This window comes from Ascaphus truei, chromosome 3 (genome assembly GCF_040206685.1).
Source record: "Ascaphus truei isolate aAscTru1 chromosome 3, aAscTru1.hap1, whole genome shotgun sequence".
Lineage (NCBI taxonomy): Eukaryota > Metazoa > Chordata > Amphibia > Anura > Ascaphidae > Ascaphus > Ascaphus truei.
This window is the reverse complement of record NC_134485.1, coordinates 142,478,975-142,502,966: the sequence shown is the minus strand read 5'-3', so window position 1 is coordinate 142,502,966 and position 23,992 is coordinate 142,478,975. Positions and strand designations below refer to the sequence as shown.

Sequence of the window (23,992 nt, the reverse complement as noted above, 5' to 3'; positions counted from 1 at the left end):
TGTAGGGGAGACAGGTGAGAGGTAGGAAGGCCGGACAGCAGGAGGTTGCAGTAATCGAGACGTGAGAGAATGAGGGCCTAAGTCAGAGTTTTAGCAGTTGAGTAACAGAGGAAAGGGCGTATCTTTGTGATATTGCGGAGGAAAAAGCGACAAGTTTTAGAAACATTTTGAATATGAGAGGAGAATGAGAGAGAGGAATCAAGTGTGACCCCTAGGCAGCGTGCTTGGGCTACTGGGTGAATGATCATATTTCCAATAGCAATGTGGAAGGATGTAGTAGGGCCAGGTTTGGGAGGTAGTATAAGGAGCTCTGTTTTTGCCATGTTAAGTTTCAGTCGGCGGATGGCCATCCAGGATGATATTCCAGAGAGGCATTCAGAAACTTTGGTCTGTATAGCAGGTGTAAGGTCAGGGGTTGAAAGGTAAATTTGTGTGTCGTCAGCATAGAGGTGATATTTAAACCCAAAAGATGTGATTAGGTCACCTATAGAGAGTGTGTAGAGAGAAAAGAGAAGGGGTCCCAGGACAGAGCCCTGGGGTACCCCCACAGAGAGATCAATAGAGGAGGAGGAGGTGTTAGCAAAAGAGACACTGAAGGTACGATGGGAGAGGTAAGAGGAGATCCAGGATAAAGCTTTGTTCCGAATACCAAGAGTATGGAGAATGTGAAGGAGAAGAGGGTGGTCCACGGTGTCGAATGCTGCAGAGAGGTCGAGTAATATGAGCAGAGTGTAATGACCTCTGTCTTTGGCAGCGTGGAGGTCGTCAGTTATTTTAGTGAGGGCTGTTTCAGTAGAGTGAGCAGTGCGGAAGCCAGATTGTAGAGGGTCTAGGAGAGAATAGGTGTTGAGAAAGTGTAGCAATCGAGAGAATACAAGACGTTCAAGGAGTTTGGAGGCAAAAGGCAGGAGGGAGACAGGTCGATAGTTAGAAGGACAGGTAGGGTCAAGCTTGCTGTTTTTGAGTAATGGTATAACGGTTGCATGCTTGAAGGATGAAGGAAAGTTACCAGAGTAGAGGGAAGAGTTAAAGATCTGTGTGAGCATAGGGATTATAGAAGGAGCAAGAGGTTTTAGGAGATGGGAGGGAATGGGATCAAGAGGGCAAGTGGTAGAGGGAGAAGAGGAGATCAGCAGTGATACATCCTCCTCCGAGATAGCAGAAAAAGAGTCAAGAAAGACAGGAGGAGAGTTGGGAAGCATTGTGGGATGGGAGGAGGCAACAGATGGGATGTTCTGCCGTATGGACTCCACCTTTTTCTTAAAAAAGTCAGCAAAGTCCTGAGGTGAGATGGAGGAAGAAGAGGAGGCGGCTGAGGGTGGTCTGAGTAGAGAGTCAAAGACAGAAAAGAGACGGCGTGGGTTAGACTTGTGTGTGTTGATTAGTGATGAAAAGTAGGTTTGTTTAGCCTGAAAGAGGGCAGAGTTGAAACAGGATAGCATAAATTTGTAGTGAATGAAGTCTGCGAGCGTATGAGATTTCCTCCAGAGGCGTTCAGAGGAACGAGTGGAGGAACGCAGCATGCGTGTGTGGGAGTTTAGCCAGGGTCTGGGGTTAGAAGGGCGAGGATGGCAGAGAGAAAGTGGGGCATGAAGATCAAGAGAGGAAGATAAGGCAGAGTTGTAGATCCTGACCAGGTTGTCAGGGTCTGAAGCAGAACTGAGAGAGGAGAGGGAGGAGCGTAAAGTGGAATCAAGATCTGGTAGGTTAATAGAGCGCAGGTTTCTGCAAAAACGAGGGCGAGATGGAGATGGAGAGAAGCGAGAGAGAGAAAATGAGATGAGGTGATGGTCGGAGAGAGGAAAAGTGGAAATGGAGAAGTCGGAGAGAGAGAAGTTTTTAGTGAAAACCAGGTCTAAGTAGTGGCCATCCTTGTGGGTGCTGGCTGCAGTCCACTGTTGAAGGCCAAAAGAAGAGGTTAGAGAAAGAAAGCGGGAAGCCCAAGGGAGAGAGGGGTCATCAATGTGGCAGTTGAAGTCCCCAAGGAGAAGAACAGGGGAGTCTGAGGAGAGAAAGAAAGAGAGCCAGGATTCAAAGTGAGAGAGAAAGGCAGAAGGGGGATGAGTAGAGGAAGGTGGGCGATAGATGACCGCCACATGGACCGGGAGAGGAGAGAAGATCTGGAATGTGTGAGCCTCGAAGGAGGGAAAAGCAAGAGAGGGGGGAATAGAAACTGTTCTGTAACGGCAGAGAGAGGAGAGCAGGAGCCCCACGCCTCCACCCCTGCCATCAGTGCGCAGAGTGTGGGAGAAGGAAAGGCCACCATAGGAGAGGGCAGCTTCCAGAGCAGAGTCAGACTGAGTGAGCCAGGTCTCAGTTATAGCAAAGAGAAGCAGGGAGTGAGAGAGAAAGAAGTCATGCACAGAGAGGAACTTGTTAGAGAGGGAGCGAGCATTCCAAAGGGCACAGGAGAAAGGGAGAGAGGAGGGAGGGTGGCAGGGGATGGGTATGAGGTTAGAGGGGTTGACACCAGAAGGAGTAGAAGTTGCATGTGGAAGGCGAGGACGAGAGCAAGTAGAAATAAGGCAGGGACCAGGATTGGGAGAGATATCCCCAGAAGCAAGGAGGAGAAGCATGGACAGAAAGAGAATGTGTGAGGATGATTTGTAGGGGTGTGTTTTAGTGCAGGCGGCATAACTGTGTGGTGACAGAGGGTGCAGGTAAGAGAGGAGTTCATGTGAACTGAGAAGTGGTGAAGTAAGGAGAGATGGCGAAATATGAATAGAGTTAGAGACATGATGAGGCTGGTGGAAGGAAGTGCATAATTTGAAAATAAGTGAGGTTACAGTAAATATAAAAAGTAAAGGTGGCATCACAGCAATAGTAATGTGTTGAGATGTGCAGTGTGGGATGATAACCTCCTTTCGAGCCTAGTTCTAGTGCAGGAATCAGAAGCAGTAGATTGTGTCCACTTTTTCCACTTCTTTTTGAACTTCCTTTTTTAAACTTCCATACTACTTTAAAGATTTCTAAAATTAGCTAAATAACACTTCCATGACTTGACAATTACAAAAGGCCAGGATGGCAGAATTAATACATCCATCTTTAGGAAACAGACTGCAACAAATAGTCTGCTTAGAGCGGATAGTCACCATCCTACACATACTATTACCAACATTAAACGGGCCAATTCCATCGACTGTGGAGAAATTGCTGAACCACTTGTGAATTCATGAGGCTGTCAAGGGATATGACCAAAAGATTTCTGGACCGGGGATATAGCAGGGGTCTTGTAAGGAGGGCCTATCAAAGAGCAGCAGCTACCCCTTGACATTCACTGTTGACTAAGGGCCAAAGACAACTTACGAATGGTGACAACACCATCAGATTCATTGGGACATTTAATAATCAGTGGTCAGCCATTAATAACATTTTTAAAAGACACTCGCATCTATTGATGCAAGATGATGACTTTAAACAGGTTTTTGGACCAACTCCTACAATGACATGTAGGAGGGCGAAGAATCTAAAGGACAGGCTTGTTCATAGTCACTATCAGAAGCCACATGTAAAAACTTGGCTGGAAGACCGCATACCTCAGGGGTCATATCTTTGTGGCCGATGTAAGGCATGTGCATATACCTCAGCCACGAAACATTTCTCTAACATGAATTAAACAAGAACTTACCATATAAAGGAATATATTAACTGCCTGACTACAGGAGTAATTTATCTTATCATGTAAATGCGGCAAGCAATACATCGGTAAGATGCACAGACCACTAAAAGTAAGGATACTTGAACACCTTGGTTCTGTGAGAAACCGCATTGATACCCCTGTAGCAAGACATGTTATTAATAAACATAATGGCAATGCTGGATGCCTACATTTTTGCGGAATTGAACACGTCCCATGGGGACCAAGAAAAGGTGATTGGGACCGGTTGTTGATGCAGAGAGAGTGTAGATGGATACATACCCTAGGGACTTTAAGCCCCCATGGATTTAATGAAGGGTATATGTATACCTAATTTCTCTAAGATATTGATATTATGTTTCATTGAGATATGATTCCATCTATACCCTTATGGCCAAGAGGCCTTTATCACACTACACTCAAGTTATGTTTGAATATTTTATTATTATAGGTCACATTAGTTATAGAGTTGGTATTTTAGGGTTGTGGGGATCCAGGGATACAGCGAGTGGCATAACACTCACTGGACCCGTTTTGACTATTAGAAGCGGCTCTACTTAAAGTCCACTCACTCCTACAGTACATCACTTTATTGTATTGATACACAGTTAGCACGTGTTAAAAAATTTCTTTCATATCATCAACACTAATTATTTTTATATTATAAAATCTACTGGACACCTAACAAGCTCCTATTGAACCCCCAAAATAACCACAACATATATATAAGCATATGAGTGTCACAGAGGAGTGCTACTGAGCATGGCAATATATATTTAAAACCAGAGACAGAACATAAAACACAGACAGAGCTCAGTACACGTCCAGTGAAACTCATACACGGTACAGTGCTTAAATATATATGTATAAATATCTATTAAATAAAATGGTCTTTTAGTTTAACATTTTGGCCAAATTGTTGTAAGCCCCTGAGCCACTGCACGGCAGACCACGTTCTTCAGGAGTCCCTAACACTAATATAAATTCTTAATAAACTGTGCAATACCAGGAAGAAGATTTTTAATAAATCTGTCAATATTAGTTGCAAAGTTCTAAGTCTGATTGAAGCTTTTATTAACCTGTACATTACCAGGAAAAGCACTCTGTATTAGATTTGTCACAATCATACTGCAAGCAAGCAAGTTCCCCTGAGAGTGGGAGATGCTATGGAGTGAGCTTCTAACCATTTAAATGTGGGAGGGGGTAAGCTTCAATTAGGTAGGAGGTTGCCACCCTCCAATCAGCTAAGACTAGCTGAACAAGAATTGCAAAACATACTGGACACCTAACAAGCTCCTATTGAACCCCCAAAATAACCACAACATATATATAAGCATATGAGTGTCACAGAGGAGTGCTACTGAGCATGGCAATATATATTTAAAACCAGAGACAGAACATAAAACACAGACAGAGCTCAGTGCACGTCCAGTGAAACTCATACATGGTACAGTGCCTAAATATATATGTATAAATATCTATTAAATAAAATGGTCTTTTAGTTTAACATTTTGGCCAAATTGTTGTAAGCCTCTGAGCCACTGCACGGCAGACCACGAACACCTTGGTTCTGTGAGAAACCGCATTGATACCCCTGTAGCAAGACATGTTATTAATAAACATGATGGCAATGCTGGATGCCTACATTTTTGCGGAATTGAACACGTCCCATGGGGACCAAGAAAAGGCGATTGGGACCGGTTGTTGATGCAGAGAGAGTGTAGATGGATACATACCCTAGGGACTTTAAGCCCCCATGGATTGAATGAAGGGTATATGTATACCTAATTTCTCTAAGATATTGATATTATGTTTCATTGAGATATGATTCCATCTATACCCTTATGGCCAAGAGGCCTTTATCACACTACACTCAAGTTATGTTTGAATATTTTATTATTATAGGTCACATTAGTTATAGAGTTGGTATTTTAGGGTTGTGGGGATCCAGGGATACAGCGAGTGGCATAACACTCACTGGACCCGTTTTGACTATTAGAAGCAGCTCTACTTAAAGTCCACTCACTCCTACAGTACATCACTTTATTGTATTGATACACAGTTAGCACGTGTTAAAAAATTTCTTTCATATCATCAACACTAATTATTTTTATATTATAAAATCTACTGGACACCTACCAAGCTCCTATTGAACCCCCAAAATAACCACAACATATATATAAGCATATGAGTGTCACAGAGGAGTGCTACTGAGCATGGCAATATATATTTAAAACCAGAGACAGAACATAAAACACAGACAGAGCTCAGTGCACGTCCAGTGAAACTCATACACGGTACAGTGCTTAAATATATATGTATAAATATCTATTAAATAAAATGGTCTTTTAGTTTAACATTTTGGCCAAATTGTTGTAAGCCCCTGAGCCACTGCACGGCAGACCACGTTCTTCAGGGGTCCCTAACACTAATATAAATTCTTAATAAACTGTGCAATACCAGGAAGAAGATTTTTAATAAATCTGTCAATATTAGTTGCAAAGTTCTAAGTCTGATTGAAGCTTTTATTAACCTGTACATTACCAGGAAAAGCACTCTGTATTAGATTTGTCACAATCATACTGCAAGCAAGCAAGTTCCCCTGAGAGTGGGAGATGCTATGGAGTGAGCTTCTAACCATTTAAATGTGGGAGGGGGTAAGCTTCAATTAGGTAGGAGGTTGCCACCCTCCAATCAGCTAAGACTAGCTGAACAAGAATTGCAAAACATACTGGACACCTAACAAGCTTCTATTGAACCCCCAAAATAATAGTGTCACAGAGGAGTGCTACTGAGCATGGCAATATATATTTAAAACCAGAGACAGAACATAAAACACAGACAGAGCTCAGTGCACGTCCAGTGAAACTCATACATGGTACAGTGCCTAAATATATATGTATAAATATCTATTAAATAAAATGGTCTTTTAGTTTAACATTTTGGCCAAATTGTTGTAAGCCTCTGAGCCACTGCACGGCAGACCACGAACACCTTGGTTCTGTGAGAAACCGCATTGATACCCCTGTAGCAAGACATGTTATTAATAAACATGATGGCAATGCTGGATGCCTACATTTTTGCGGAATTGAACACGTCCCATGGGGACCAAGAAAAGGCGATTGGGACCGGTTGTTGATGCAGAGAGAATGTAGATGGATACATACTCTAGGGACTTTAAGCCCCCATGGATTGAATGAAGGGTATATGTATACCTAATTTCTCTAAGATATTGATATTATGTTTCATTGAGATATGATTCCATCTATACCCTTATGGCCAAGAGGCCTTTATCACACTACACTCAAGTTATGTTTGAATATTTTATTATTATAGGTCACATTAGTTATAGAGTTGGTATTTTAGGGTTGTGGGGATCCAGGGATACAGCGAGTGGCATAACACTCACTGGACCTGTTTTGACTATTAGAGGCGGCTCTACTTAAAGTCCCCTCACTCCTACATCACTTTATTGTATTGTTATGATACACAGTTAGCACGAGTTAAAACATTTCTTTCATATCATCAACACTAATTATTTTTATATTATAAAATCACCTCTATTTTATTAAAATATCTTTAATTTTATTTTTATATTTTTTCTTTATGTACAGCCTTTAGGGTATATTAATATATTACAATATCCTATCTGGCCATGAGACAATATGGGCTTAAACATCAGAGTCCCAACAAATATGTACACACATAGATTATATGAATCCTTTCCTTGTTCCTTCCGCAAAGAAATATGTCAGTTTCAGGTGTATTTTTATTATGGCTACCACGACCAATGAATCTGATTAATTTGCCTTCTTTTACTATGAATGTTGGGGAGTGATTGTCCCTAAATAGGAACCTTTTATCCATCCTAATAAATTGAGAACAGTAAACAAAAGATGCTTCTTATGTGTAATTATATATGTGGCAAAATCTCCTGATTCACACATATCCCCAATCAGTACTGATGAAATGGGGGCGGTATTTCAGTTCACAGACACTTCAGGTGCTTGTGTACTGTAATCGCTGGATTCTCTGGTGATTGGCTATTGAGAATCTGATCACAGGGTATGTAAAGTATACCAGTAGGAGTGGAATTTGACTCCTCCTACCCTGATGAAGCGTGGATCTCACGCGAAACGGTACGTCGGATTTTAGTGACGTCATCACGACGTCGGCAGTGGAACTGCAGCACGGGGAACCAAGACGACACTAACACGGATATCTGGTTGTATAACGCTGCTCTGGTCATTGATTTGCCTACCTATTTACATTGTAGCTAGAGTGTATTATCATGATCTTAGTTACAATGCTCCAGTGGCAGTCCAAGGTGCACTAGCATGTTTTGTATTGTCATATCTTGCATTTATTGATATTGCTAAGTGCATGCACTAGAGACTATATATAGGATATGATTGTTGCAGCAACTTACCTTTGGTCCGAGTTTGTGTGGTTGTTAAATAGAGCTGGTAATCTACCAATCTAAGATAGATAATTTCTTTTCCAGCTCTATTCTATCCTGTGTCTTTACCAACAGGAGGGTGCAACATCTAGGCATGTAGCAAGAGGTTAAATTATACCTGCTTGTTTCTCTGTAACCTTGCAAGGATTGCTCCCCCAAGACACTTTGGAGGAATATATACATAAAGATACATTTTTGATATCTGACTCATGCATCATACATTGTGGGCAAGTGTATCTTTGAGTGTCTATACCTAGAGGGTAATATCCCCTGGACACTTATATTCCAACTCCCTGTACTGTGATTAACTGTGGTGGAAGTTCTTTACTCAGGGAGTATTAACCCTGTGTGGGAATTAAGAATATCTTCCCACAGATTTTTTATTTTTACTTTTTCCACCCACTATGACTGGCAGTATAGGATCATGTGTATCCTGGATCAATGTTATCCTCCATTTGAGTACAACACATGAGTGCAATTTTTGAGGGTTTCTTGTGGTGGAAGGGATTTCTCCAATCCTTACCTCCTATCGTCCCTGTGTACCCTGGACTACGGCTTGTTATCGGATTTCTGCTCTCACTCCCAAGACAACAGCTAACGGACGACGATTCTACTCTCTCAATTCCCCGACCTCGGCTCACGGACCATGACAACTCTTTTCTCTCCAATCCCGGATCACGGCAAGTACCTTCTTCTTCCTATACTCTCCTACCCTGACCAGGCTACACATCCCTGACTCTGTTATCCGGACCAGTCCCCGTGGTTTAGGGCGGTGGTGATATAGATTCCCCACCTCAGCCCCGCGGTCTAGTCCAGGTTGTAGTGTGCATCCATGACAAAGACGTCACTGTAGATCCAGAAACTTTCTTAGTAGGCCTAAATGTTGAGGGGCTATATACTAGCATCCCTCATCAGGTTAGAATACAAGCGGTAGCCCACTTTCTTAAGTCAAAAGTCAAGGAGACAAGATTTGATTCCACATAACGAGTTTGTCCTTCATAAAACAAAATAAACCTGGCGCCAAATAAATGTCCAGAATGGTAAGTCCTGTGATCCTCAGTGAAGCTGCACAGATGCTTTTAAACATGTAACGAGAAAGAAAAAACAAAGAAACCGATCATAGCGTATAACTGCTGGGTAATATCAGTCAACACTTAGGACAAAACATAAAAACAAACTTCTAGTAACAGACTAAAAATATGTATTTATTAAAACATTATGAACTATGCCATTAAAATTAGAACCGCAAGAGTAACAATTAAGGACAGCTGATCATCCGGAGAAGGTAAAATCAAAACCCTACTTACAAAAAGCAAGGTGATATCAAGCAGTGATGAACCAAAGTTCCTGTCCCGAATGGCATTGTGGGGATGTCCTACCAGAGAAAGCACTCTGTCATCGCCGGTGCGGTCACCCGAATCTCCCTTCTGCCACTCACAGTGCTGTGCCGGTGGGGGATGCAATCCCGCTGGGGCGCTCACGCCAAAGACCACGTGTGGCTACTCCCCCTGACACTTCTCACTCCTCTCCCCACCCGACAGCTTTTTGTAAGTAGGGTTTTGATTTTACCTTCTCCGGATGATCAGCTGTCCTTATTTGCTACTCTTGCAGTTCTATTTTTAATGGCATAGTTCATTATGTTTTAATAAATACATATTTATTTAGTCTGTTACTAGAAGTTTGTTTTTATGTTTTGTACTAAGTGTTGACTGATATTACCCAGCAATTATACACTATGATCTGTTTCTTTGTTTTTTGTTTCTCTTTACATGGTTTAAAAGCATCTTGGACTTACCAATCTGGACATTTATTTGGCGCCAGGTTTATTTTGTTTTATGTTCTGTTTCTTTCTGTACTAGACAGTAGGTACCAGGCAGCCTAACCTTTATGTAAAAGGTTTATTGTATCACCATTGTTTGTATAATCACTAATTAGTTTAAGACACTTTAGCGCTTTAGTCACAATATTTTCTTTGAGTTTGTCCTTCAGCTATTGGACCTCACCCTGACAAAAAACTACTATCTATTTGACCATAAGTATTAAAATCAGATCCAGGGCACCGCGATGGGGACCAACTGTGGCAGGAGACGGTAGTCTTCAGCGAGGCCCTGGAGAGGTACACAAACTATGTAGAGTTATGGGTGAGGTTCATAGATGATGTACTGATATTATGAGGGGTGACTGAACAACTTTTGCGTGAATTCATTGAGGTTTTGAATAAGAACACACATAACCTACAATTTACTTGTGAACTCAGTAATGTGAGCATTCACTTTTTAGATCTTACCATTTTTAGAGAAAAAATGGTAAATTGGAAACAACGATCTTTAGAAAAATTACGACAACGAATAAGCTACTAAGTGCCGACAGTCACCATCCTGTGCACATTATTAAGAAGTCTCTGGTTCTCAACAACAAAAGAAATATATCATTAGAGACTTCCTTAATTGCACAACCACAGGTATCATATAGTTGATTATATGCTGCTGTGGAAAAATGTATGTGGGTAAGACCCACTGGCAATTTAAGACTAAGATTTTGGAGCATCTTGGCTCTATCCGAAACTGTCTGGATACACCGGTTGCACGACACATAATGGAAATGCATAATGGAGACGGCGACAATTCAAAGTTTATTGGTATTGAACATGTACCATGGGTCCTAGAAAGGGAGACTTGGACAATAGACTCCTCCAGGAGTGTAAATGGATTTATACCTTACGTACTCTTACCCCTCTAGGTTTCAATGAGGGGTTTATTTATTCTCTATTTCTATGTTTTATTATTAAGAGTTGTTTATATTGACTTTGCTCCTATCATATTTAAATTATGCATGACCTAGCACCTAGATATATCGAATACACTTTTACTTTACACTTTATTCACAACTAGGAGGGGATCCAGGTATATAGTTGTAATTAAGATGTTCGTTTTGACCTCAGGGGTGGACAAATAGGTTAGCACATTTTTACATGACTGTCTACAAAACCTATACACATTATTATACACCATAAATATGAGATGGAGAATGAATAATTATTGTTATCCATTTTAAGTTCTATATCCATCTTTGTTGAGCATGTTTGGAGGTTTTAGCACCTTTCCTCCACTGATTATATCTTGTTTATAGGAACAGTCTTTTTGATAGATGTATTCCTATCATCCTCTATGCCAGCGGTATGCAAACTGGGGGGCGCGGGAGAATTTCTAGGGGGGGCATGGGTGGTTAGAGGCCCCGCGCTCTTCCCCACAGTATTTTAATTAAATGCCGGGGGAGGCGGGAGGCCTCTGTAACTCACTTACCTGCTTTCTGCCGTGTCGTCGGCAGCGCGTCGCCATGGCAACGCGCGTCAAATGATGTGGTGGGGTCACGTGGCTCCCAGGCAGAGGGGGGCGCAGCTCAAGAAGTTTGCGCACCCCTGCTCTATGCTGTAGTAAATATCTACAATGTGCAACTTTACTCCTTATATCCATTTTGTAGACATGCTGTATATCTGGATGTATTTAGAGCACTGCCCTTATTACATCTGGGTTGCTCCTTTTATGTAACTTGTTGAAATTAATCCTGATTCATTAGTAGCGATGCAGGCTGCTGAATATTGCTCTCTCTCATGCTGCATTAATATTACTAATTAGCTTGGACATATAGATACCACTCCTATAGTTTAAGTGATTCCCTTTGATGAAAGGAAACTTCACTTACTGTACTTATGTTTTGATTTAGGTGCCCGGAGCACCCTAGGCACGCCTCCTCCAGAAGCCTATTGATGATAGGACAGACAATGTAGTTACACCCCCTCCTGAAGTATATAGGCCATCCTTAAATGTTAGACGTAACTCCTCCTCGCCTTAAAGAAGCGTGTATCCGCCGCCTGAAACGTATGTCGGGTCGTGACGCCAGTACATTGATATCTTAAAGGAAGTAGGGCTGATCGTCTGTCTGCGACTGGTTGTATGGCGGTTTTCTATGTTTGCCATTTGAAGCATATTTTCTCTATGTGTATTAAGCTATGGGTTAACGGAGTATGAAAGTGTACTCTTCACTCTATATGAAACGGAACTACATACTGGTGAATGTTTACCACTTTACACTAGATAGCTTGGGTGTGTGTTGATAACATCTAGCACTCAATGCTGACTTGATATACACATATCTGTATATCCTATTTGGATTGAACATGATATAAATAGGGGGAAAGAAAAGGGGCACCGTTTTGTATTTGGGGGTACGGGTGTAAGGGAAGCACCTTTTGTCCCTTTGGGGACAAGAGGGAACGGGCCCGAGGAAGGGGTTTTCCCTGAAAAGTTGCCCCCCTGTTTATCCCCATTTTCTCCCCCTGTTCTGTTCCATTAGTCAGTGAGTGCTGGAACTATTATTAATATTTTAATACAGTGATTTTTATTCTTCCTACCTCTCGTCATCTCAGACGTAGACAATCTTGGGTTTGCTATAGTATATATACATTTATGGTAATTGGTACTTAAGACAATTAGTAATACATAACTACAGTAGCACCCACCTACTTTTTAGTTGGAGGATTTTTAACCCCTAGGACTGTATATATATTTTTCACTGATCTTTCGTCGATGTTCATATACAATAAAGTTTTATTATTTTTGCCCCAAATTAGCTGGCTTTTATAAGTACCTGTTCACCCATAGTTGTGGGAGCTGATACTACTATTTGTCTGTGCCTATTCACAATTAGATATTTGTATCTTTTGGACAATGCAGTTCAATTCTATTTTATGATACAACAGAGTGCAGAAAATAGGGACTATTTAGTGATTCTCTCATTACCGTACCTTTTTTGCTCTATCCCTTTCTTTGCTTGCCATATTTAAATTTCATCACACACTTGCCGCCCCTGCCCCTCCCCAATCCCCCATCCCCTCCCCCATCCAAAGTGATCGTAGTGATTTGTCTGAGGGGACCAGATCAACTTAAAAAGGCAGATAAAAACAAAACCATATAGTCTTCAAAGCTTTAATAGAAAGTGTTTCAATTACAATGTTTGCCAGATCCCCGTTCATGAAACTTAAGGCTAATTTTCCGTAGAAGAAACAGGGCACCAAGTGAGAAGTAATTCTCTTACAAAATTAATAATTTGTACCCGCAAAGTATTTCCTGTACAAAATATCTGTCAAAATATTCTACTTCACAGAAAAGGAATACACTGTTGTTCACATAATAGGACACACGTTGTGCATCATAACTGAAGCATTAATAGTGAAATGCTTACAAAAAAAAAAAACATTTTTATTCACTTGCCATCTTTAAAGCTGCAGTTCAAGCAATAGCCTACTGTTTATTTTTTATTTTTAATAAATCAGTTCTGTACTATGAGAAAATACTTGTAGCAACCATTTACAGTCACATCTCCTTCCCCTTGTGAAACAGAGTCACCTTTTTGAGCCCTACCCACTCTAGCAGTGAACCAATTGAATCTAGTGCCTACCTGGTCACATGATCTTCCTTTGGCTGTCATTGCAGCAAAAGAGGACCCAAGATGCATTTAGTGAACCCCGAGCCGAATCTTCGCCAATCGATCACATGAGAACAGATCTATCGGCAACTTACTGTAGCTAATTGTCAGTGTGTATATTGTATTGATGCACATATTGAGTGAAAATTTAACAAAATAAAGAAATGACAGCTTGAACTGCAGCTTTAAGGTAAGCTTAGCGATTTCTTCAACATTTTACACACATTTAAAAAAACCTAGCAGGACTAGCAATATTCCCTTATGCGAGACCTCCAAATTTTTTCTTGTCAGCTGTTGTTGTGATGCAATTTGCACTAGATCTGCGTTTACAGTTCTTTAACTAGCAGAGGTATCAGTGGTAGGCCTTTAAGTGTAACATGCCACTACATCAAATGATGGTAAGCAAATTTGTGAGATAAAACAATGCAGAGGTCATAAAAAGTAAAAATAATAGAAGGTTAAATTGCAAGTTGTCACTGCTTGTAATCAGAGATCTGCTTCTCGGAAGAAAACCTTTGTATCCTTCTACCTATTCTCCTGGAGAAGTCTGTTTGGAAGTAATTTAGGAATAACTGGAATGTCGTTGGCACAATGACCTGACTACACAGCTGAGACAATTTATCCCATGGTAGCGCCATGCAGAGCTTGTATTGAGGTGTCAATTCAAACTTCCACTCAGATGCTCTATCCATTGCCAGTCAGAACTTTAATTAAAACTCCGATGAGCAGCACCACCACAGCTGCACCCAGAGAGAGCCCACGGCGGAGGACCAGCTGCTTCACTGATAGGACTTCCCCCACTGTGGAGACAGCTTCAACAGTTGACTCTTCTTGCAACACTAGCTGGTCTGTGTGTCTCTGACCAGAAACAATGTCTGGCAAGATAACTCCATCTGATAAATCTTGATACAATGCAGAATAACCAATCTCAGGGGGTTGCATGTTTTCTGTAATAAGGAAGAAAAAAGTGACAATTTCAAAAAATTAGATTGCACTCACGGATGAGTAGAGATCATTAAGGTTCTAGTTCAATTCCTTATTGTGAATAGAGGTAAAATGTGTTAAAATTGTTGATGTTCAACTGTAAATGGTGTTCCCACGACAATTCGACAGGCAATCAGTAAATCTCAAGGTATAGCATGTGTTCACTTTAAAAAAAACTGGGAGCACCTAGCATCTTGCTCTATCATTTAACACCAAAGCCAGGTGTTATTCTAAGAGAGTATGAAATACATCCCATTAGGGGTAACTGACAGTACCACGAGGGTCATTTTGGATGTCACATGATATAGGAAGAAATTAAACTCTTTTTGCTATCACAGAGGCAAGGATGCTGGTCAAACCAGCGGCAAAGGTATTAACAATAAATACATACTGTATTTCCGCAAACAGACCTTCTGTAGGAATAGCAAAACTCAGTAACAAAAATGTACATAGAATATTCTGTAATGTCGGGATTGCTGCTCTAATGTCATCACTTAGACCAGGGGTGCGCAAAGAGATTCGCTGCGGGTGGCGCAGGGTGTACAGAGGCACCACGCGCTTCCCGAAGGCATTTAAATTAATGACAGAGGAGCTGCAGGGCCTCTGTAAACTTCTCCTTACCTTGGTTCAGACGCTCCTGATGATGCATTGCCACGGCAACGCAGCAGCAAATGACACATCGGGTCATGTGATATGACGTTGCCGTGGCAACGTGACGTCATGACGTCAGAACCAAGGTAAATCGGGGGGTGGCGTGAGGAGAGGGGGACAGACGGCATCGGGGCCCAAGGAAAAAAGATTGCGCTCCCTTGACTTAGGACTCATGTCCATTATAAAGCTTTGTCTAAGGTATATCTGTCATATGCTATATGTGGAAGTTAGATAAAACAAATAATATACTAGCCAATTGTTACCAGCAGTGTAGTGTATAATATACCTACCATTTGCATTCATGGCAAACACAGTACTGGAGCTCTCTGTATGTGAAGTGTTGGGGCCAATGTCCTCTTTAATTACTTTTACTCCTGCTCGCACTTCAGCCTAATGATGGAAAAACATGAGCAGATTAACAAAAAGAAGCTTCACTACACCAGTGTTGCTGCAAAATAGTTCAATGTACGAAAAGGGGTAATCATAGGAACTGTTTGGTAATTAGTAGAGCACAACCCGGTGTCCAGAATTAAAATGTTTACCTCCTCGCTGGCCTTCTTCCAATTCATTCGCTTAATGAAGGTCAGGAAGAAACAAGCTTGCAGGAAGACGCAGATAATCAATCCACACCACAAGCCTTTGAAAAAGAACACCTGTTTTAAACATGTCGATTGAATGCTAGTGGAGAGGATACAATGTTTGTATGCAGGGCACGTGTCCCAGGACAGTACAATGACAATAAGTGGCACCAGAACCAGGGGACACAGTGAAATTATGATGATCCATATACACAACAAATTAAATAAAGCACTTTGTTTACTCAGCGCACACCAACCTATGGAACTTGCTACTACTGGAGTTTGCGACAGAAAAAAGCCTTGAGAGCTTTAAAAGTGAAGACTAGATCTATTCATGGAAGGAAAGGAAGTGCATGAATGGATACTAGCAGCACGTGAGAAATTGATGCTCCATGCTGCAACTGCCCAGTAGCTTCCAGTACTTGGCACTTTGGAAGGCACAATACTGGTCTTGATGGACTATTTTATCTGACAGGATTAGCAGTTCTTATGTTATGGTTGAACAGCCAACTCTCTTTTAAGTACTGGAAAGTAGGTGTAGAGAAAATGATTTGCCCACGTTTGAACATAGCAGAAATAGTTAAAAACAGAAAATCAATTTACTAGCTTAATACAACCCAAAGAACACTCCATTTAAAGCTTATGCTCTGCTATAGTTAGTAGTCAGTACTCATACCTACTATACCAAGTTTCACTGCAAACATCAATGATATCCCTATGGGGAAACCGATGAGGTAATACCCAATGGCATTCATAATTGCTCCAATCTTTTGCTTTCCTGCCCCTCGTAATACTCCACCACACGTACACTAAAAGAGATAGCCAAAAAAGGCATGATTCATTTCATGTTAGTAGACCACTTACTGAATGTTTTATACTTGTGATTACTGAATACTTACAGCCATGGCATCGCACATATGAAATGGGGCAAAGATGAGCATAAGCTGTGAAACCAAGAGAACGATCTCACTACAGAGAAAAAATAATAATAATTAAATACAATTTTGAATGTGTGTGTCCCACTGCCACCATCTCCACCCTCTCTCAAAGCAATATTAGATTTAAAATTAAAGTGTTCTACTTATCTCCGAGTATGAGAAAGCTGAATCAGCACACATACAACTTATTGCAGTTTACAAATGTCACAAGGTGCAGTTGGAAGTACCTCGACTGTTTACATGTATGGTTTTAGATTGTGGATTCATACAGGTGTGATATGTGCATACTGTAGTTTCACTGTGAAGCAATATTGTTACCATCAGGACTGATTTGTGGGGGAATTAGGGCATACTGAATTCTGACATTTTCTCTTGGGGATCAACAAAAAACAGGTAGTGGATATAAGGTTCTTTTCTACCAAGTTTTATTATTTATTGTAATTTAAATATAAATTTAATGTTTTCAATGCTAAAGGTTCTAGGACCTTTTTTCAGATAACACCACTGCATATATATATTTTCATACATGCTGTGTGTCATATAAATATCATTTCAGGTCTTTCATTGTATCCTAATAAAGCTTTAATATAGACAATGTTGTCTTTAACCCCTTTAGTGCAAGAGGGTCCTGCCACCTCCATGGCTACGGGCCCTCCAGCACTGATGGATCATGTGACCGGTTCCGGTGACCGGATTGGAAGGGGCGGGCCATAGAGAGCTGATTGTGGGCAGCTCCTGAAAAAACAAGCACAAGGCCATGATTTATAGCATGTGCCATAACGGTGATACTTTTTATGATGTACACTGTTTATCAATATATGTGTTGTCACTAAAGGGCTAATGCAATAGGCCCTAAAGTGACCAATTGCATGGCAATAGACCAAAAACTCCTATTCAAGTCAACTGGATTATTCAGTCAATCGCAGTGCGATCGGATGTTTCAGATTTTATTGAATCATCCCCCAATAGCCCAAATTAAACCTTGCTTTAGAAAACAATTACCTGTCAGTGGTAAAAATATATGCAACCACATCCTTCAATCCAGCCACCAAGGCACCAATCACTACAGCAAAACAAACTGAGACACAAGAGAGCCAAAACTAACATTATTAGTTGCATTAATCTACTGTATTTGCACATGATTTTTAATGTGAACAAATATAAGTTATGCAGAGGTATAATAATACATAAAACATATTATCACTCCATACAATTATTAAGGATTAGTATGTTTTATGTCGCACTTTATGAAGAATTAGACTATGAAGAGAATTTCTGTTCTGTTCTGGGCTTCAATTAAATACCAAAAATGAATGAGAAAAAAAGATGGTCCTATCATTTACAGTAGTATTGCATACAATGTCCGTAATGGCAATTATAGCTCAACATCAATGTTAGGTAATAAACATCTCACCTTCAGTCTTCTGTGATTACACATTGTTACATGTTCCGATACACTGCAGGATTACATAATTCAGGAAGCAAGTGCCAGTACCATTAAACTAATCCCCCTCACTCCTATCATTGTGTTTTATTAAAGCCCTAAACTAACAAACTTGTAATAGCTTGAATGTAGCTAAAATTTAAATGTTCTAAAACTAGAGCCTCTTCAAAAGATAAGAAAAAAAGACCATGAAGACAAATGTTTGGAGTAACAACAAGAATAATAAAGGTTAATATTATGGTGTTTTATGTAATTTGTAGAAAGTTCAGATTTGATAATGCCTACTCCTGTTATGATGATAGAATGTTGTACAGCAAGTCAAGTCTTTTCAATTGGCAAGGACAGCTAAACTTGTCCCTCACATCTTTTCTCATGAGTGGGTAGTATGATTTCTTTATATGTGGGTATCACCAGTATGGGGGTTGGGCAATATAGAATAAGGCTCCAAGACTGTTATTAGTATTCCCAGAAAAAACATTTTTTAGGCATAAATCAGGAAGCCAAAAATACACTTGTTGCGATCTCCACCACCTTACAAATAGTCACAAGAAAGAAAAAACATTAGTGGTACTGTATCTGGGGAAACCAGTTTCAAAAAAGGAGAAAGGCCAAAAATACACTTGTTGTGATCTCCACCACCTTACAAATGGTCACAAGAAAGAAAAAACATTAGTGGTACTGTATCTGGGGAAACCAGTTTCAAAAAAGGAGAAATCAAAAATGAAGCTGGGGAAAAAAATTACTTTACTTCCACTCCCAACTAAAAATTAAACTGCCATAAAAACGGGAATGCCAACACACAAGATGAATTGCTATTCTTCAGACTAGAGAAAACAGAAAATAGAAAAGAGATATGAATGATTTTAGAAAGCACGCAGAGGCTTGCCATAGATTTTTCCTCACCATTTCCTCCCAAAATAAAAATGAGAGCGAGAACCACCTTAACCGCTTTGGTGCCCCAGTGACGTTCACAGAACGTCAGAGGGGCCAGTACTTAGGGGCTCTTGTGATGTTCAGTGAACCTAATGTCTTGTTTGTTTTCTAGAAGAGATTGGGTTCACAACTCCTATAGCGATCTGAACAGAAGACAAGGGCCCTTCTCTTACTTTAGAGAGGGGGGGAGGGGGGGAGAGAGAAAAATCCCGCTCAGCTAGGAATTATACCTTTAAAGAGAGGTGCTACCTGGGATAACAAGCATATGTATACAAAGAAGAGGGAAAGATCCCAAAAACGGTGCACTCTACTCTACTCATTCAAAATAACAAATTATTTATTAACATATCATAAACATAGAAAATAGTTGAAACCTATGGAGGTGTGCTATGGGAAATCCTAAGTATGGATTCCTCAGTTAGTCAAATGGCACAGGTATGATAACCTAGTATAGCCAATCATGCACACAAAAACAGTATACAGGCATACCCCGCATTAACGTACGCAATGGGACCGGAGCATGTATGTAAAGCGAAAATGTACTTAAAGTGAAGCACTGCCTTTTTCCCACTTAATGATGCATGTACTGTACTGCAAGCCTCATATATGTGCATAACTGATGTAAATAACGCATTTGTAACAGGCTTTATAGTCTCCTCACTTGCGCACAGCTTCGGTACAGGTAGGGAGCTGGTATTGCTGTTCAGGACGTGCTGACAGGCGCATGCGCGAGCTGCTGTTTTCCTATTGGGCGATATGTCCTTACTCGTGAGTGTACTTAAAGTGAGTGTCCTTAAAGCGGGGTATGCCTGTATACAATAACTAAGCTAGGTCCCCGTGGAGTTGCAGCTTGGATAGGAGGTAATCCTGTAAGTTGAGACAATGTATGCTAATATCTAGCAACTATAGCTGAAACTGTAAAGTGTGGCAATATCATCATAATGTGTCTGTGTGTAATGATGAGTGACACTTTAACCTGCACCTGAGATCTTAGCAAAAACCCAGCATCAAACACACCCCAGTGATCTGTGTGCTGATCCACCTGGGGATATACACGGCTGGATTTACTTACTTATTGACCTGTGGTGTCTGTACGTTAAGCAGACACTTCTGGATGCCGACATGTGACTCAGCTGTCTCCCGTTTGTAAGCAGTGTTTCTACCAGGATATACAGACCTCAAAGCTGCTCTTTCTAGCTAGTGGGATCCACATCTGTGGCCCACATCTCAGTTTAACTGTATCTGTTTGTTGCGGCTGACTCGATCAGACACCTATGCATCTGTCGCACACCTGACGTCACGCTGACGTCATCCCGACACGTGTTTCGTTCCTGGGGCAATGGAACTTCTTCGGGGGTAAAAGTTTCAGCTATAGTTGCTAGATATTAGCATACATTGTCTCAATTTACAGGATTATCTCCTATCCAAGCTGCAACCCCACGGGGACCTAGCTTAGTTATTGTATATACTGTTTTTGTGTGCATGATTGGCTATACTAGGTTATCATACCTGTGCCATTTGACTAACTGAGGAATCCATACTTAGGATTTCCCATAGCACACCTCCCTTCTCTTACTTTCCTGTTCCAGCAGTCTTGTAGCGATCACATGATCGCTAAGTAGGGACCGTGCCCCTCCTAGCACTGGAAGGGCTAAATCAGAGGTGGCAAACTCCAGGCCTCAAGAGGCATCAACAGGCCAGGTGTTAAGGATATATTAGCTTCCGCACAGGTGGCTCAATCAGTGGTTCAATCAATTACTGCAGAAGATAAACTGCCACAAGAATAGAGGGTGGCATCTTCTAATATAATCCCACTCCAGATAGAGAGCAAAGAAAAAAAGCCAAAGGATTTTAGGTACAGTTTACACACACGTGTCTTTCTGTATGTTTTACTGGAGCTTCTATGTATTGTGAGTGATAACTTACATGTGCACACCAGGGCAACGTTACAGGAGGATTTGGCTTGCTGTACATCTCCAGCTCCAAGAGCGTGCCCTACTCGGATGCTGGCAGCCACGCTGAATCCAAGAGGTACCTGTGTGAAAAACAAGCCTTAAGTAATTTGGTGACCGCTCGATAACAATCCAGCCATATTCCAAACAGAAGTTGTATGGCTGGACATAGTATAAAGACACTGCAAGCAATGTATCATTGGTAGCACAAGAGTGTGTGGATACTTTTTTTTATTCTATATATAAAAGTGGTCACACGGCAAACTAGTAAACGATCTGCTGCTGCTACTACAAATAAAGTTGAGCAATATTTTAGCAAAATTGCATTTGCTAACTCAAAGCAATAAATTCAATGAAAATGTAAATGATTGATCAAGCTGGAATGATAGTTCAAAGGTCTACTCCTCTCAGCTGTAAAATTAAGTTCACGCTTCGGCTGAGTACAGTACAGTATGTGAGAAACATATAATTAAAAAAATGAAAATATTACGAAGCACAGTCTTGAAAGTACTGCAGCCCAGCTTTAAAATGTTATTTACCCAAGGAGTAGATCTACCGTGGCAATCCACCAGACTTTGACTCCTCCATCTGCAGATTCTTTAACATTCATATTGTTAAAATTACCTTTTTGTCAATCTTGGACTAATGTACTGTATTTTGCTTTCTTATCAGGGTCTAACAAAAAATTATGATAATCTATCTGACCCATTCTCAAGAACCAAAGCAGAGACCCAGTTTGGGAATCCAAGAATCTAAAAAATTCCTTAGTATGATTTGATTATGCATGGTTTACGCGAGGTGAATCTGAAGGACTTCTCCTACTGTGTGTTCAAAGTACAACTCTCACCATGTAAGCAGCTGAAGCCAACTCCAGCATAATGGACTGTGCCCCAAGCTCCACCACACTGATAAGACCTGAAGAGAAACACATTTTTCTTACACATAATTAGGTGAATTAGTAGATAAGTAGACCAGAGTAGTGCAGAGGCTCCCACCTCCAGTGAATAATACAAGTGAATAACCATCCTTGGTTTTATCATAACCCAGCTGTAGCTTCTGGACATAATTCTAAACTTTCAATATAGCTATGACCTTTACATTATTTTGAGTTTCCACCACTGAAGGCAAACTAGTTCTTTGCAGTAGTAATTAAAAATGGCCTGGTTACCAACCTGCCAAGAATCCTCCGATTTCAAAGCTCCACCACTCTATACACACCATGAGCATGCTGGGTATGGCCAGGTGCACAAAAGATCCCCACTCCTGAAGACAATCCCAGGACCAACCTGAAAAGAAAAACATTGTGGAGGTCATGACATTTTCGGAACTGGGCATGAATAATCTACAGGGAGAGGAATATTACAAAGCATAAATTCTTAAAGGTCATTAATATTATCTTTATAATATAGGTGTATTAATAACATCATACCTCCCCATGTTTCCACGTATAGCTTTTTCCACCATATGTAGAGAAAAAGCAGAGTAGACAATAAAAACTGAGATATTGTGTTGGCCCAAGCTGAACCCCTGATGGAAACAAGGAAGAAAAAGACTTTAATATAAAATGCCTCTTTACTCTTAGAGAAAGGCAAACAACTAGAAATCAAATGAATTCTATGAAATCAAGGGGACATTTGTACATTGTGTCAAAAGGCAAAAGTTATACAGTACCTTGTTGATTTATTTCTTCTTACTAATGGAGTACACACAGTATAAGTTATATAATTTTGGCAGCTTAGGTTTACTTTATTCTGAAAACTAATAAAACAGGGATACTGTTTTTTTTCCAGAGACAGCCTTATGATAATGCAATGTTATTTCAGGGTACCTTTCTATGGCCCATATTCACCAAATGGTGTAACATTTGTGCACGGCCTAATCCACCATTCAAATGAATGGGAGTTAAGATGTGCTAGTTTGCACCCTTCACTGAATATGGGCCTATAAGAGAACAAATTCATGAAGGTCATGTCCAAAGTAGTAACAGATTAAAAACAGCGGCTAAAGGAACAAAAACTCACAAACTTAAATTTACACTACATTTCCAAGACAACTTTCAAAGGCAATTTTTTTTTAAATTAAGTAGGAAATACACTATTAAACCTATTGACATTATTCTTTTTTGGTCCTGAATGTTTAAAATGTGAAATTTCATGTCGTACACGATTCACTAAACAGAAAAGCTTATAGCCTTTGTGAACAATACTATTATTAAGGTCCTTGTATTCACAGTATTTTATCATAACAGTTATTTTGAATGTTGTCTCCTTAACATGGTCCCTGCTGCAATTTACAGTATTTAAATGTAACCTTACTTACACTACTCCCAGCTTCAGTCCATATAGAAAGATTGCGTTTACAGCAGCATTAATTATGTTTATTGCCACTCCGGTGATAACCTGAGGCCATATTATGCCCTGCAATGCAAAATAGAAACAAACAAATAATACATTTGTGCCTTTGAGGCAAAACGAATATAAAATATATGTCATACTAAAAGATGCAGTGATTTGCAGGTTTGTCTTCGTATATCCTGGACTAGTATAAATGACAGAAGTGTATGTATGTCTTTATTTATATAGTGCCATTAATGTACATAGAACTTCACAGTAGTAATAGACGTGACAATCATATAAATAACAAATAATACAAATAACAGATCATGGGAATAAGTGCTTCAGACATAAAAGTAACATTTCGGAGGAGTCCCTGCTCCTAGGAGCTTACAATCTACTGTAATTGGTAGGTAGGAAGAATGTACAGAGATAGTAGGAGGGAATTCTGGTAAGTGCATCTGCAGGGGGCCAAGCTGTGTGTATCATGTGTATAGTATTAGCCACGGTGCTACTCATATGCTTCTTTAAGCAGGTGGGTCTTAAAGGTGGATAGAGAGGGTGCTAGTCGGGTAATGAGGGGATGGGCATTCCAGAGG

General features: G+C 40.4%; 1 protein-coding gene across 2 annotated transcripts in view; it reads right to left on the bottom strand.

Annotated features, from left to right (window-relative positions):
* Window positions 1-13,067: 13,067 nt before the first annotated feature.
* The window catches only part of LOC142489214 (multidrug and toxin extrusion protein 2-like), a 185,548-nt gene continuing 174,623 nt past the window's right edge, over window positions 13,068-23,992 (bottom strand). For both annotated transcript variants that reach the window (XM_075589591.1, XM_075589590.1), the window contains exons 7-17: window positions 23,380-23,477; window positions 22,490-22,587; window positions 22,233-22,346; window positions 21,908-21,975; window positions 21,035-21,143; window positions 17,734-17,809; window positions 16,693-16,762; window positions 16,470-16,602; window positions 15,758-15,852; window positions 15,506-15,605; window positions 13,068-14,527 (exon numbers count right to left, since the gene is read on the bottom strand). In XM_075589591.1, the coding sequence (XP_075445706.1) occupies window positions 14,265-14,527; window positions 15,506-15,605; window positions 15,758-15,852; window positions 16,470-16,602; window positions 16,693-16,762; window positions 17,734-17,809; window positions 21,035-21,143; window positions 21,908-21,975; window positions 22,233-22,346; window positions 22,490-22,587; window positions 23,380-23,477 (1,224 nt within the window). In that variant the 3' untranslated portion in view covers window positions 13,068-14,264. The remainder of the gene's footprint in view (window positions 14,528-15,505; window positions 15,606-15,757; window positions 15,853-16,469; window positions 16,603-16,692; window positions 16,763-17,733; window positions 17,810-21,034; window positions 21,144-21,907; window positions 21,976-22,232; window positions 22,347-22,489; window positions 22,588-23,379; window positions 23,478-23,992) is intronic.